At 41.3% G+C, this 16101-nt stretch overlaps 1 protein-coding gene across 2 annotated transcripts in view; it reads right to left on the bottom strand.

Annotated features, from left to right (window-relative positions):
- Window positions 1-16101, bottom strand: part of negr1 (neuronal growth regulator 1) — a 167264-nt gene that overhangs the window by 116478 nt on the left and 34685 nt on the right. For both annotated transcript variants that reach the window (XM_037769190.1, XM_037769189.1), the window contains exon 2: window positions 1151-1389. In XM_037769190.1, the coding sequence (XP_037625118.1) occupies window positions 1151-1389 (239 nt within the window). The remainder of the gene's footprint in view (window positions 1-1150; window positions 1390-16101) is intronic.

The following is a 16101-nucleotide window of genomic DNA, read 5'->3' on the forward strand; positions in this document are numbered from 1 at the left end:
TTGGTATGCACTTGTAATACATCGGATACCTGCTCAGGGTGTTAACAGTGGGCAGCGACTGCAGGTCATCACACTATATTGTGAAATAAATGCAGAAATTAAAAAACAGAAGGTAAAGAAAAGTGTGTTTTCATTTGACACGGTTGTCTGATAACATCATTAATATTCCAACCTATGCTGAGCCAAGTGGACCGTGCACGCCGTAAATCTTTGCATCAGCCTATTAAAGAAATAGAACATGGCACTTGGAAGATGGATTTTCAGTGAGGTTGTTTTCTTGCCGCTAATCGACAGCGTGAGGAATCAGCATACAAACTCAGCCGCCGCCCTATTACCCCAACAATTAGGATGCTGTCGTCAATTAACTCTCTGTGCCCACAACAGCCTCCTTAATGTCCCATAAAAACACAAATACACCTATTGACCTTGTTAGACACGGAGATCCGCAAGATGAGGCCCAATTTGGACGGCCATTCAAGAGCTCAATGGCACTTTCACTATGTTAAAGGCCGGAATTCAAAGCTTTAACGCCAAAGCAATGGCACACGCGGCACATCAATAACTATAAAAAATTAATTTAAGAGTCTTAAAACACATCTTATTCGTTACCTGCTGTGACAAAAACCCAGGGAGGCTTGATTAAAGCTACATAGTCTGCCTCCAGTCATTTAAACCAACAAGCTTCTACTTTCTCCACTTTGTGTTGCGTAGCCCACAGGCACAACATGTACCCCGCAATGTCAGTCTGCCTCCACAGAAGAAAGTTCTCTGCTGAAAAGATTTTGTACAGAAAATAGCTCAACCTCTTGTTCTTACTCCAAATATGAGATAATGACAGGCATATTTCTGCAGCACAGATGGTGCCAAATACACCTGTGACCATTAGATACATGGACAACACAAGACATTGTCGCATTCGCTACGGAAAGACTGTTGGCTAAATGATCCTTGTAATAAGTAACAAGATGTTAGATTAAAATAAGGCAGAGGAGGACATAAATAAAGACAATAAAAGCAATTATTCATCAACATACCGCACCCACTCATCAAACATGAGAGAGCATGCCACATATATACACCCATACAAAGAAAAGCACACATACACACGGACAAGTGCCTGTACAGAACACAAAGGATTCTCTATACGCACCTTTTACAATTAGGTTGAGAAGCTTTGGCCTTGGGTTGCGCTCGCTCTGAATGGAGCATGTGTACTGGCCGTCGTCAGATACGTCCACTTTCTGTATCTGAAGGCTGTACTCATGTTTGTCTCCGACGCTGGACACGATGGACACACGTGGGTCCACCGACCACTTGTCGTTCCCTGCGAATATGATGCTCGAGCGGTTCAGCCAGGCTCCTTTAGAGATCCCATCCAATAGGTAGCACCTACAGGGACAAGAGACACTTCAGTTAGATCTGAAGAAATGAGTAAAAGCCTTTCAGATCGGGGAATAGATGATGAATAAACGACACAAAAATGCGAAATACTCGCCTGTGAATGTTATATTTCTAGGGCTTTTATTGTGAAAGGTAAGAACAGAAGGAGTGGATCTGGTCTGCGCTGCGTTTCTCAAGGTTGTAAGGAGTAATAAAGTTTAATTTTCACCGTTAGCGCAGCCGTGTGTGTTCGTAATTTCTCCCAAAAACACGTTCTGAGGTTTAATGAATATAACCAAACATCCTGAAAACGTTCGCCTGATATTGTTTTTTTTTAATGCAAGACCAGAGAGCATACGGACCAAAGGAAGTATCAAATTTTATTTATAGGAACAAATATATAATGTGCCAGAAAGTGACTCATAAAAGACAGAAATCTCAGCACCTGTGTGACTCAACCTGTTATAGCTGCTTTAAAACTCGATTTGACTCCAGACTAAAATAGCCAGAGCCATGAGTAATAGTTGTGCATATACGGATGGCTGCTCTGTTGTTGTTCGATCTTCTAAATGGGCAAAGACATTCGGTGAAAGAGCACTTCTTTATCATTCTTTTCATTGACAAGTCAAATGTCTTGTTTAGCAGACAAGGATCTATATTCAAGCGTTTAGAGTGTATCTACTCACATTTATGGCTTCACAACGTTTGAGATTTATATTAAAAAAATAGTTTTACTCTTCAACATTGAAAGGTACAGTGTGTAGGATTTAGCTGTATCTAGTGGTGTGGTTGCAAATTGCAACCAACTGATGACCCCTCCGCTCACTCCTCCCTTTCCAAGACTGCGGTAACGTGAGCTGCTGACGGTGGCCTTCAGGTAATGTAAAACACGTGAAAGGCTACCGTAGATGCAACATGACGGGGCGACATGGCGGACTCTGTGAACAGGACCCGCTTCCTAAGTAGTGTGATGGAAAACTGAAATACAGACCTTTGAGACTAAGGTGTCTTTCTCTGTTTATTACAAGCCTTTGCAAAGGGACTTGTCTTAACCACAACCTGTTAAGACAGGATATGGTTAAGAGATAGACAGCGTAGCCGGTGCTCCTCTTTTCACCTACATCTCACTCCGTGAGGTGTGACTTCTCTAAACTGCTGCATCCTGTAGTTCAGCAACCATAGAAACAAGTTCCAAGAAGAACAACTATCTGACACCTGCATGAGGTTATCTGAAGGGCAGTTATATAAGGTGTTTACAGAACATATGAAAATGTCCATTACAGTAGATATGAAGGGCTCATTCTAAGCTAACAAAAACACGACAATTCTTATTTTCAGGTGATTATACACTAATGAAAACATAGTTATGAATATTATATTCCATTTCTGCTAATAGAGCCCCCGAAATGTTACACACTGTTCCTTTAACAGAGTTTCTTGCATCCGACCCCTGTGAGTACAATGTAAGAAACGACTTAGCTCCACTTTCTCTACTACCATGTCATTGTAATCGGGATGTTCACCTTTCAGAGCCCTGAAAAGCTTGGTTCTTAAGTTAAGTAACGGAATATAAAGACCTTAGACCTGCGTCTTAGAACACATAAAGTCTGTTAAAAGGTATCATGCACCGTGAGTACAGTGGCCACTGAAAACTACTTATGTGGTGTATAGGGTGGACAAAAGAGAGGATGCATCCAACCAAAGGTGAAAAAGAAATGAAATACAGAATAGGATCCTGTGGACTGTAAATACATAGTACAAATATATATATATTTTTTTCTTGAGAATTACAACTCCTGGATGTATCTGCACATAGTTTTTCAATGGAGGCCTTCAGTCCGGCCACACATAATCAAACACCCCCTGCTCTAAAGAGGCTGTATTCTAGGACCAGACTCTGATTCCTGTGTGACCATTACGGAGCTCAACGCAATTTACTTCTGAAAGCTAATTGCTCAGACAAAGGGTCAGTAAATTGTGATGAAGCTGGGGTCACCATTGTCAGAAGGCAGCTGTTTTACTCATCACTCCAGCACTGTTTGGACTTCAGAAATCGCATCATATTCTGTGACAAATACTGTAATAATGAGTAGGGAAAGAGACAATCAAGTTTGTCTCTTTAGCTGTTGTCACCACGCCATGCAGACTGCCAGCACCAGTAGCAAAGCCACCGAGGAAATCAGTTTGGCACTAACCACAAAGCTCTTTACCCGCGATGCCAAGAAAGTGTCAGTCAGGAAAGCGGGTAGAGGACAATGGTCCAGTCCAGGCTGGTCTCCCCTTAGAGAGGGCTCTGCCCTAGAGGTATTGTGACAAATAAGTGGCAAACAATGGAGAATGGAGAGTAATAAAAACAACACAAGAGAGAAGTCCACGTCTTTTGCAAAGTCCACACGGAACAGTCAGTTAGTTAGCCCATTGACCACCTGAGCCGTGCTGTTCCTGGCCTGAAGGCAAGATTTACAGAAGGAGCCTCAAGGCAAGCTTACCTCCTTTCTTTCCTTTTTTTTGTGACAATAAAAAAGCCAAGTGCAAATTTAGCTCTCAGATATCTTGACCTATGTAAAAATGTATTAAAATCACATAAATAAGGCTAATTTTAAATGCATTTTCTGCCTATGAGGGAAACAGATTTAAAGCTCGCTACCTACCTCAACGATCGCAGGCCTTCGGTGACTAATAATTTAACACTCTTTTGTGGGACCGCTGAGAGCGCCGGCTTAAGGCCTGAACATTAATGCACCTGTGCTCAGCCCACAACAACTGATGATGAACAGCTTGTCAACAACTTGCCAGCCTTTCATCATTATATCATTGTAAAACAGGGTAACCATAAAAAAATATATCTTTTCTCCAGTGTAGCCGCTATATTGATTTCTCTGTTTTCTCACCCAAAATTGTGCTTTCAGAATCAAATATTCACTCCAGGCAGGCTTGAAAGGTGGCTGTTAAAAAAAGTTAACTCCTTCAAAAAAGAGATCAGAAGCTGTGGTCATCTGTCGGTTACAATGTGCTTCAATGGTGATGGGGTTTTTACAGCTTGTAAAATTATCTGTATTATCTGTATCTGGTTATATACACAGCTGCTGCTGTCTATGAAGAAGAAGAAAACTAAAAACCTTTAACAGCCACCTTTCAAGGATAGATTTGGGATTAACAAAACCGTAGTGCGAGACGTATGGTGGGAGGACACTTCACCCGGCCAGCATCTCTACTTGGACTCTTGACATTTTCCTTCGTATTTGATGAATCAGTCCTTAATATTCTTTCCCTGTTTTTGCAGCTTGCTTATCACTGCTGAGTGTCTTTGCACTCTCCTTCCCAAAATTATTACTGTTATCTCACTGTCTTTGTAATCTCACACCAAGGAGTCGTACAGATGCCCGTATCTGTACACCTCCTCACAAAGCCGTGTCAAAACAGGCCATTTTTACATTAGCACATTGTCTAAGGTGTTGTTGTTTTCTGTGGCTGACTCCTTTGTTGCTGCTATCTTATAGGAACAGGAACTACATTGGAAGTCATCACAAGTCTGGCACCAGTTTGACAACCCGGTGTGGCGTATTATGGGCTGCAAACAGAACGCATGCATGCATGTATACACCCTGAAGTCAGGTCTGTCATGGGATCACCAAACACTGGAGATTCATGGTTTACTTTTTCCCTGCATGTTATTGTGAAGTCACTTTTATTCCCCTTTAAATAACTCCTCATCCTGCTTGTTTTTTACTAGATGGAGAGGTGTGTCATCACCAAGATAATTTAGCTGGGATGTTTACCTGCTTGCCATTTTTACAAATAAACCGCGGAACAGATTCTGCTTAATGCCAAGGATTTCAGTGATTATAATCCTTTGTTTTTTAAGATATTTTAAGTAGTTGGCTTCAGTAGGTTTGTGTTGTTTTTCCAATTTCTTTTAAAGGAAAAAAATATATTCTTTTCATCTTTCATTCCACGCTTTGACACTTTCTGTCCAAAGTCATTTTGGAGTATGCCATGAAAAGACATTACAAACATCATGCACTTAAACCTTGAGTATAAACTGGAAAACATGAGCTAGCTCTTTCTTCTGCCACACGTCCCCTTGTTCCTCCCCTCAATCAGGCATAGCAGCACAACATTGCGAACACCTAAGATGGGCTGTGCTTTCATCAAGCCCCTTTTCTCTAGGAACCCACCAGGATACAGACTTCCCATGGTTTAGACAAAGCTGAGGTAATTATTCCACAGACCTCAGAGCATCTACTCCGAAGCAGCTTTGACATCTAAAACATGCACTAATTGATACTTTTATTTATCCCGGCTTCTGACGAGTGACTGCAGAGGAAACAGGCTCATTACAAGCTTCTTTTTTTTGGTAATTTGGCTCACAAATAACAGAGTTCAATTCAAACCCCAGTGATTACGCACAATGTGTAAAAAAAAAAGGAAAGTGATAAGCTGGTGTTTGAGCACCTCACATGAATGGAGCATGATGACAAACCATTAATTACAGTATGGCAGCTGGTAAGAGATGCAGATTGTAATCCGTTTAGCCAAACTCATTCAAGCTCTTTGATCGGATGCCATAATTAACACTCGGGCATTATTCTGACCCAGATTATCATTTGTTTTCTTTATAAAAATTGTTTACTAGATTCCTCCTGTAAATATTCTTCCTGGAACCGACGCCACAGATCTCGTCTTGCAAACATATTTCAGTGTTTCACAGTCTAGTAGTTCACATTCAGCAGTTTTTTTCTCTATATTTGGCAGAAGAAATGAATCACTTCTGGATGAGTCCCGCTGTAGTCTGAGATTTCTTGTTATGTAACAGTTATATAATAAACACACAGGACATTTAAACTGCAAGCCATGCACATTCAAATATGAGATTGGGGCTCCGCACGGCTCTCAACATGGGGACGGCTGAGCCGGCTCCTTGCAGCTAACGGTGCTAACAGTGGAAACAACGGAAAAAGTGCCGACAGAGCTAACAATGTTTACCTGAGGGATGGGGTGGGTGCTACGCTTCCACAACAATGCCGTCGTATTAGGCTTGCCGCGGTAGTCGGTGTTGCCGGTGTTACACGGTGGTCGGGCATACACCGATTACATTACGAAATAAAACCCATTTAGTTAATTTTGGCATATCAGCGCCATGTTATCAATACATAGTCTGACAACGGATACTACAAACTGAAAGTGAAAGTGTCTGCTCCGTACGGAATCTCAGCTCAGAGTAACAGGAGTCAGATTTATGTCACGGGACGAGACAGAGTTAACAGACAAGAAGATGGTGGAGGATTTGGTGTCGAAGCAAAAAGCAAAAGCGCCTATTTGGCAATACTTCAGATTTAAACCCCATGCTATAAGGGAACCATAACGTTAATGAGTAAATCGCCGTGAGGAGGACGGAGCGGTCACAGCCGGTGTGCGCGGTGGAGCAGCGGCGGGTGGAAACCTCCGGGCCCCACAGCTAAAGCTCGACGGGAGAGGCCAGACACACAGCCATCCAACGGTAAAGACCAAAGTAAGCGAGTTTATTAACTGGTGGGAAAATGTCCTCACTGTCACATTCCTCGTCGGTATCAGCTGTGACCGTTGCATGAGAGCAGTGCAGAGTGGCGGCTGTGAGCTAGCCAGTGGGGCACGCTCGGATGCACGAACATGCACTAAAAGCACGCGTGGCCGGCCTGGCTATATCAACAGAGCACGGAGAAGCTCGGATTACAACACACACAGAGGGAGAGCGACTTCATTCTCTGCTCAGGTAGACATTATTCCTCTATATCTTTACATAGCAAATAGTTGTTTGCTGCTATATTAATGTTCGGAATATCGTGTAGAGCACCTTTAATCTAGAATAAAGCAGCAATAATATTTATTATAATAATATTTTATAAAGTTGTTGCGAATATCCAGCAGACATGGAGCAGAATTAGCATCCTAAAAGCCAAAGGGTTGATAAAGCGGTGCAAACTGAACCAAAACAACAAAGTTTCTAGGCCCTAAAACCAAAACAATGAGCTGAAGTCCTTAGTTTGTCACTACAACTGAGCAATTTCACACTACATGAAGTCTTAATCCATTATTAATAACATTATTGATCAGTGCAGCTTTAACTTCTGCATATTATTGGGTCACTTTTAAAAAAAGATTACAGCTACATTTAATTGGCATTTTAAGCATACTAAAGGTCAATTTCTTCTGCAAGAACAATCGGAAAAATCTCACTTCCAATCCCAGCTTGTCTGACACAGATGATCACATCTGTGATCGTTCAAAAAAAAAAAGCAACACTCGACACTCAAATCTATCAAAACAGTCGGTATCATTTCTGTCCCGTGGCATGTTGAATGACACTTATTCACTGAAGTATAAATCAAGCTTCAGCCACTGAGAAGACCACCTGGAATATTTCAGTTTGCAGTCAGTGTTGAACTGGAGCACATCAGAAAGTAAGTGGTGCACAGAATCACTGTAGTGGAACATCTGCTTAAAGACAACGCTTTTGTGTTTCTGTTAATAGCGGCACCCACTTAACCGGCATGAATGAAATAAGTGTTTTGAAGAGTATAATGAGAGGCTGTGATAGAGCCATAAAAATGTAAGAGGAAAAGCCTTTAATCGCAAAGTCAGGGACGCATGTTTCATTCCATTTTAGCAGTTTCCCACATAAAGAGAGAGATGCTGTGATGACGCTGTAAGCTCTACAACCTTTACAACGACTCAGTGCCCTCAGCAGAGCTCAACTGTCCTATGAATCCTCAAATGAGAAAATGCATTTCACACTGACTGACTGGATGATGAAGCGCTAGTGAAAGGTGGCTAGGTGTCATCAGTGTGTGAAAACCCCAGGTCTTTTCACCTGTGAAGTCAGAGAGGTTTTTCTTTTTTAGATTGCTAAGGTACTTTTGCTTCATTAGTTACATTAGTTACAACAGTCCAAAAAACAGAGATAGTCAGATTACTGTCATAAAAGACTACAGCATGGTCCAGTGTGTAGGATCTGGCGATATCTAGCAGTGAAGTGAGGAGATTGCAACCAACTGAAAGCCTCTCCTGTGTGCCAAGCGTGTTGGAGAGCTATACAGTAGTAGACGTGAAAACATGAATGGCCCTCTCTGGAGCCATTTGCAGCAGAGCCAGTGCGTAGAGTGTGTGTGTGTAGGTGGGAAGTGAGTGGTGAAGCAAGAGAGAGAGCGGCAGCGACGGGAGCGAGTGACGCTATCGGCTCCAGCCCAAGCAGGAAAAGTTAATAGAGTTTGGTTTGTCCGTTCTGGGCTACTGTAGAAACAGGGCGGTGCAACATGGCGGACTCCGTGGAGAGGACCCACTCCCTTTGTAGATATAAACGGCTCATTCTAAGGTAACGAAAACACAACAATTGTTATTATCAGGTGATTATACACTAAAGAAAACATACTTCCTCTTCTCATTATATTCCATTTCTGTGAATAGATTCCCCTAATTGTTACACACTGTTCCCTTTAAGCAATTCATTTATTATAAAACATATTGCAAATTAATTTTCTGTTAATCAACTGACATTACTGTGGAAAACAGTCAAATCATAATATAAGCATAGAGCAAACTACTAAACAGCCTTAATCTCAGTATCGGGCAAAAAATACAATACATAAAGGGCGCTATTTTCAACACAACGACCAGCGCAAGCAGCCCGGCGTTGCCAGTCTGTGTGGTATTTTGAGGCCCAGCGCACGATGCACAGGTGGGATGAGAGGCACTAAAAGGATGGAGGCTCGTTTAAATGAGGCAGCGCAAAGCGAGTTGTTGGTATTTTGGCAGAGAATGAGTCGTGAACGTCAGTCTGCTGCCACTTTAGAAATTTTATCAACAAGAGGAAACTAAAAACGTGGAAGAATCACGTCTGTGATTGTTACAGTATCTGTTGTCCGCAGCTGCTTTATTGTGTATGAAAAGCTTCTCCTTCAGTTCATTAAATCCCTGCAGCCATCTGAAAAGCAGCAGAGCAGATATGTTGATAAATCTGCAGCCTCTGATTTGAGAAATGCCGCGCCAGAGCACAGTGCCATTATGTCCACTACACAGACAACAACCTGGATTCCCAGAGAAGCCCATTCCTCTGTTATTGAGCTACCGTGATCATGTGTCCCTGCGATTGGCTCTGTTGTTTCATGAGCGATGAGAACAATGATGTGGCAGAATTAAATTCCCCTGCCAGACATACATGAACCAAAATAGCAGGTGGGCTTGGAGATGCCTTCACAGTCTGTGCGCCCCAAGACCTACCACTTTGTGCTGCATTGCGTGATTAAAATAGAGCCCTGAATACATTTTGTACTGAGGGAAAGTACAAATTTATTGACAGAAAACTAACTGGCAACTAGCTTCTTAAACCTGTAGTAAGCAGAATATTTATAATATAATATAATATATTGTAATTTTAGTGTTCTGATAGATAACTAGACTTCTGCACCTCCTCATGGCTCTGTTTTCAGGCTTTAGAAAATCTAGCCCGTGACTGGAGACTTTGGCCAATCACAGGTCATTTCAGAGAGGACATTCCTATTGGCTGTTCATTCAACAGAGGTAGCTGTCAATCACTCGCAAACTCCAATCAAACGGTCAAACTAGGCAGCGCTGATCAATATGAATCAATATTCTGTTACTGTAATGCCTATTTCTCACCTCAAATGTTTTCAAAAGCATCTTGTAGTGAACTGTTTAGCTGTAAAATGAGAAAGTTTGCTCCGACTGGTGGGCGGTGCTTGGTATTTCCTCAACAGATCTCAACATGGCTGCCGGGTCACAAACTTTCTTACATTACAAGATGTTTCTGGAAACATTTGAGGCGAGAAATAGGCATTACAGTAGCAGAATATTGTTTCATATTTGATCAGCGCTGCCTAGTTTGACCGTTTGATCGGAGTTTGAGTGATTGACAGCTGCTCAGAGACAGCAGGCTCCAGCTCGGCTCTGATTGGTTGTTTTCCTCCAGTCTGGGAAATCTTGCAGACGCAATTAGGAGCACCGAAAGACACAGAGGCACATGACTTTTTTTCAGATTACCTGTCTCATGCACTACTGTCAGGATATAGTGACCTTATTTGCTCCAATTCTACCCACTGCTGCTTTAAATGTCAAATCCATTCCTAATTCAAATAATTTTTTGGGTGTAGCTCCTTTGTCCCCTAAGCACAGGTGCAGGTTTGTGTCTGGTTGCCGGGTATTTTAGGGGTGGGGTGTTGAGTTGTTGCAGAGAATGAGGGAGAATGAGGACATACACTGTAGTGCTGTGCAACCAAGGTACAGAGCACCAGGCTCTTAATCCCTAAAATAATCCTGTCGACTGTGGCCAGAGGGACACATCTGAAGCCTGCCAGCTATAATCCACACAGACCCGATGCTGAAACCAACACCTAACATCACAGACACAGAGAACAGTATAAAAACTGTCTCCTCGCTGATAGAAAACTCCAAAATCTCGCTTCAAGTGTGGAGACTTTGAAGTTGATCTATTGTGAATTCTTTTCTTTTTCACTTCAGTATCATTTTTGTCTGAACTGCCACTGAGATGGAGCCTTTGACTGAGGGAGAAGCAAGAAATTGTCAGACTACATATAAAACCAATGTCCCCACTCTGTTGTTACCGCAGCAAGTTATTACAACAAACCCGGTACAGCATCAACATGTCCCCTCCAGCTTTGGGTCCCCTCAAGGTGCACCTGCCCTCCTCCCTGCCAGTGGTGCATACAAATGAAGTGACCCGTGCTTGAATGGCTTTGGTTGAATGGTTTTGTCTTGTTTCACATGCGTGGAAGCAGCTGAGTCAAAGCCATCCATGATATGTAACTAGGAAAAAATGTCATCTCTCATGTGTGAACAATAGTGAGAGGCTTTCCCCTCACTTGCACCCTTCACGTGCAAGATTTCACGAGCTGTTTATCTTAAATTTGAGCACATAAATCAGCACCGGTCTTCCCACCGAGAACTAATTCATGTACAGAAAATCATTCAAAGCTCTACATGAGTAATCTCTGGATTAATACACAATATTGATTCTTTGACGTTGACTGAATGAATTTAACTTCCAGTGAATAGAAAATGAATGAGGCTCACAAATTAGTGGCTGAATAAAAAAGTTGAGAGCTGGAATTCTGAGGGAGGATAGAGAGTAGCTTTTGCTGAGGCATAATGGGCCAGCATTTTTTCCACCCCAGACAATTCCCCCTTATAAATATGTGAATGAGCTCTGTGTGATACATTCACATCAAAACTGAGTCCACTGCACACTCGGATACTGTTAGATGACACATTCAAAACCCGGCTAGACAAAGCACAGATCAAACATTTAAGCAGTCGACTGCGTCATTACTTGTTAAACAAACAGAATATTGTCTGGGAATCTATTTCCTACGGCAAACTCTACAGTCATTCAATAGCACAGTCACATAGCACTTCTATTGGACCACAAAATCAGTACTATTGAGTCACAACCACTACATAAAGATAACTGTGAGAATTACTCCAGCACCTATGCTTAAATAGCGTTTACTTTTCTAACATCCAGCCATCTTAAAAAGGATCCGAACAAAAAGACAGGAGAAAAACAGCGCCTGAAAAGATTTGACTGGTAAACAGTTCTCATCTGAACTTCCTGTAGCAATGACTCACAGTGATAAACACTTACAAGATGGATGAGTCTGTGTTTCTTTCATGAAACTGAAATACGCTGCAGGCTTAAGACACATTTTAAATCACTGCAGTTATTTTAGTTGGCTGCGGGCATCCTGCGGTGCAAAGCAGGCACAGTTTGACTTCTTGAATAATACAATCCGCTTCATTGTACCAAGCTTTTTCTAATTTCACAGAGGCACTTAAAATGTTTCAAAAGTAATCCGACCTTCTCTGCTACCGAGTGAGAGTGAGCACTCAATGTCCGAGTAGAGCTAGGAGGGAGTATCAATGGCCATCAATTGTGTCTTTTCAAATCATCCTGCTTTCAATAATAATACTAGACTTCCATCGGTTACTGAGGCTAACACTACCTTGAAGTGTCAATGGAGAGCTGTTATTGAAAATAGAGTAATCAGGCCTTTACCCCTGTGATTAACAGGCCGTTAACCCTGTGATTTATTTGTAACACAGCCTTAAAGAGGACCTATTACGCTCATTTTCAGGTTTCTACTAGAACATGTTTACATGCTTTAAATGTTGAAGAAACACTTTACTTTTCTCATACCGGCTGTGCTGCAGGACCTCTTTTCACCCTCTGTCGGAAATGCTCTGTTCAACCGAAACAAACTCTTTGGACTCTACTCCAGCTGCACTCCAACTTGTTTTGTTTGAGGGCGTGCCAAACTAGCCGCTAGGCAGGTATTGTGCAAATGTTACTCGGTGATATCACCACAATACGTAAAGAAAAGGCAGGACTTCAAGCAAGGCGTTTGAGGCAGTTCAGGAGCAGTGTTTCTGTGGCGAGGACTTTGGGCTTTGTAACTCTGCAGACCTTTTACAGGCACAAAAAACTATATAACACACTAAAGGAAAGGGAAAAGGCACAAAAGCATAATAGATCATCTTTAACCCCTTACCATTCCACCCTCTTTTTTAGAGGGATAGGGGATGTTCAGGAGTAGATAAATAGTCAACTGTAGATGCCACATAGAAGTGGTGTGCATCATCTGAAAGCTGAGAACCTGAAGATTAATTACAGATGCAGCTCAGCACCGTGTGTTAAGTTGTTCTAGTCATTAATAACAAATAAAAATGAATCAATAAATGAATTAATCATTTAAAATAAATTGTGAAAGTGTATAAAGGTTTAGAACATGATGATATAAGTTTGTAATGGCCATTCTCATGCTCACTTATGTCTCATAAATTGGTGCAGCAATTTTGGGGTTGATACCATTTGTTACAAAGATTTGGTGCAAAATGTAACCATCTTTTACCATTTGAGTTTTGATAAAAATGATCAATAATCCCTCCGAAATACCACATCAAGACACCAAGACCTTGAAGAACACCATAGAAAAAATCATGCTGTGATTTGGTTTAAAAAACATTTGACATTCAGAGATTTATACAAGATTTGCTTTTTTTGACGATTGGATGGCGAGCATTTCTGTTCTGGAAACTGCTCAAAAACCCCCTTATTGTCAATATAGCTAGGAACGTCATCCATCCAGAATGATCTAGGTCTCTAATTTGTGGCTGTAAAGTTTCACGAGGCTGTGATTATCCTAGAGGTCACCACAGGTCATTTTATACAGTGAGGTCATGTTTAAAAAAAATGGTCTCACCACAATGAAATGGCTACTATGGAGTTTAACATCATCAAACATGAATACAGTTGGGCTCATTGGATCCACAAGAGTCTCAGCTTTACAGTGAAACCCAATTTATGTAATTCAAGACTGTTTAGGGACCCCAGTATGCAGAAATCTTCAGATACACCATTTTAGTATAGATGAAAATAACACGTTTATACTGCATGTATGTAAAGGGGAGATTCGTGGGTACCCATACAACCCATTTTCATTCACATATCTTGAGGTCAGAGGTCAAGGGACCCCTTTCAAAATCGCCATGCCCGTTTTTCCTCGCCAAAATTTAGCCTAACTTTACAGCGTTATTAAGCGATCTTCCTGATAAGCTAGCAGTACTTGATAGCTTGAAAACTCAGCCTGCGGGCCGTCGGAGTTTTAAGGGGTTAAGGACTCCTGGTGGAAAGCTCTATACTGTATGTATCACTCACTAATATGGAAGAGGGCCATACAATAGATAACTTAAAAACACCCTGCCTTGTCCCTTAAGGTGTCTGTCAGGTGACTGTAATTACTTGTGGATGCAGGCACCACCAACAATGTATCTCCAAAATCAAATTACCTTGTCCTTCATAACTGATGGTGCGACGCTGCACACTGCCACCTCCCTGTGGTTCCAGCGTGAAGAGGGACTGACAATTTAGCAAATTCTTTTAGGAAAGTTATAAAACACGTCTCACGGAGAAGCACATTTGGGTCATCCTTGAAACTCAACGGCTGTCCACCAAAAAACAGTGAGAGGCATTCACAGCTTTTGCAATGTCTTATTAATGCACCAATTGTGAGCCTGTAATGACTGACTGGCATTTGACATTCACCATGAATACATGTCTGTCTAATTCCTCCCCTATGGAAAGAAGGGAGGGGAGATTATAGGCAATAACTGGGAAGGAAGGAAAGGATAGGAGAATATAAATATGGCATATAACTGCATTTCTGCTGTGTATTAAAGACCCAGAGATCAAACTGAGGAAACCGTGGGTGGTTGACAAACCCCAGACAAGCACACATGGAGTTCGGAGTGCGATAATATTGCCTGGGCCCTGGGAGCCTTTTAATTATGCTTCATTTCATTTCAAATATGGTATAATGTGTGTACAGAAACAATGCATTAGATAACATATTATGGGTTTTCTTTCCTCCATGTCTGGGGCCAATCCAATGATTATTTTTGTTATAAATTATCTGTTGATTATTTTCTCGATCGGTCAATTAATCCTTTGGTGTATAAAATGTCAGAAAATAGTAGATCTATTCAATTCAATTCTATGTTTGCATACTATATACATTATATACTGATTTTTTTATGTCTGTATAAGTTGTTTGTTGCTGCATTAAAAAGGTTTACACTTGGATTTTAATTCCTGTTAATTTTGAAGATTTTTTACAAAGTTGCAGGTGTACAATTTATTATTTTAATAATAAAGAACAATTACATAAATGTATATCTATGTATGTATTGGTCACATTTTGTTTTACAAAGTTAGGAAAGCAATGTTTAAGTCAAGCCTGATGTTGCCTTACACATAAAAGAATGATCCCAGTCACTTCCACACAGTGAGGCATACAGCTTATTAATTAAACACTAGTATCGGATCAGTACTCGGTATCGGTTGATACTCAAAGCCCAGGTATTGCTATCGGTATCAGGACTGAAAAAGTTGGATCGGTTCGTCCCTTCTTAGTTTAATACAATGTAAGATAAAGAAAAGGAGCAAGTTGTCATTAATTGAGACGCTGGAACTAGAAAACCAAAGTCAATCATTAAATTTGCTGATTCATTTTCTGTTGATCAACTAATCAATTAATTATTAAAAATATGCAGAGTCCGTAGTCCGTGTGGAAAGAGGCGGAACACAGCAGCTATCATCTGATAATGATTTAGCTTGTTATTGGTTTATAATTAGTTTGTAAACTGGTAACTTGTGATAAAATCCAGTCGTATCTCAAGTTGCTAATCGGACTGGACGGAACAGGAATTTTTGGCCTGGATCTGAAACCGCAGAAATATATAGCCCCTTGCCCCCAGAGGCTTATCTGTCATCAGACCGATAGCCGATTGGTTCTGAAATTGTTATTCCACTAACACAAGACAAAAGATCAGAAACTTTTATTTGGTAGTAATCCCCCCCACGCCACACCCCCCCAACCCAACCCCTGTCCACACAAGGTCTATTCTGAACGGAGGGCAACAGAAAGCACAAGGTAAGAAACTCGAACATCTGGACGTCTGGAGTTCAAGAGGTGAAGGGAAAAACAATCAATCACAACAGTCGGTAATGTATAGCCAGAGAAAGTAGACCACAAAACCTCCAACAGTAGTACAATCAGATGTGAGAGTGAAAGCTTGTCAGATTATAAAGAGCGCCTCAATGTGTTGACAGACTGGTGACTATAAGAGAGAGCTGATCTACTGTAGAGCAGC

This window comes from Sebastes umbrosus, chromosome 5, assembly GCF_015220745.1.
Source record: "Sebastes umbrosus isolate fSebUmb1 chromosome 5, fSebUmb1.pri, whole genome shotgun sequence".
Classification (NCBI taxonomy): domain Eukaryota; kingdom Metazoa; phylum Chordata; class Actinopteri; order Perciformes; family Sebastidae; genus Sebastes; species Sebastes umbrosus.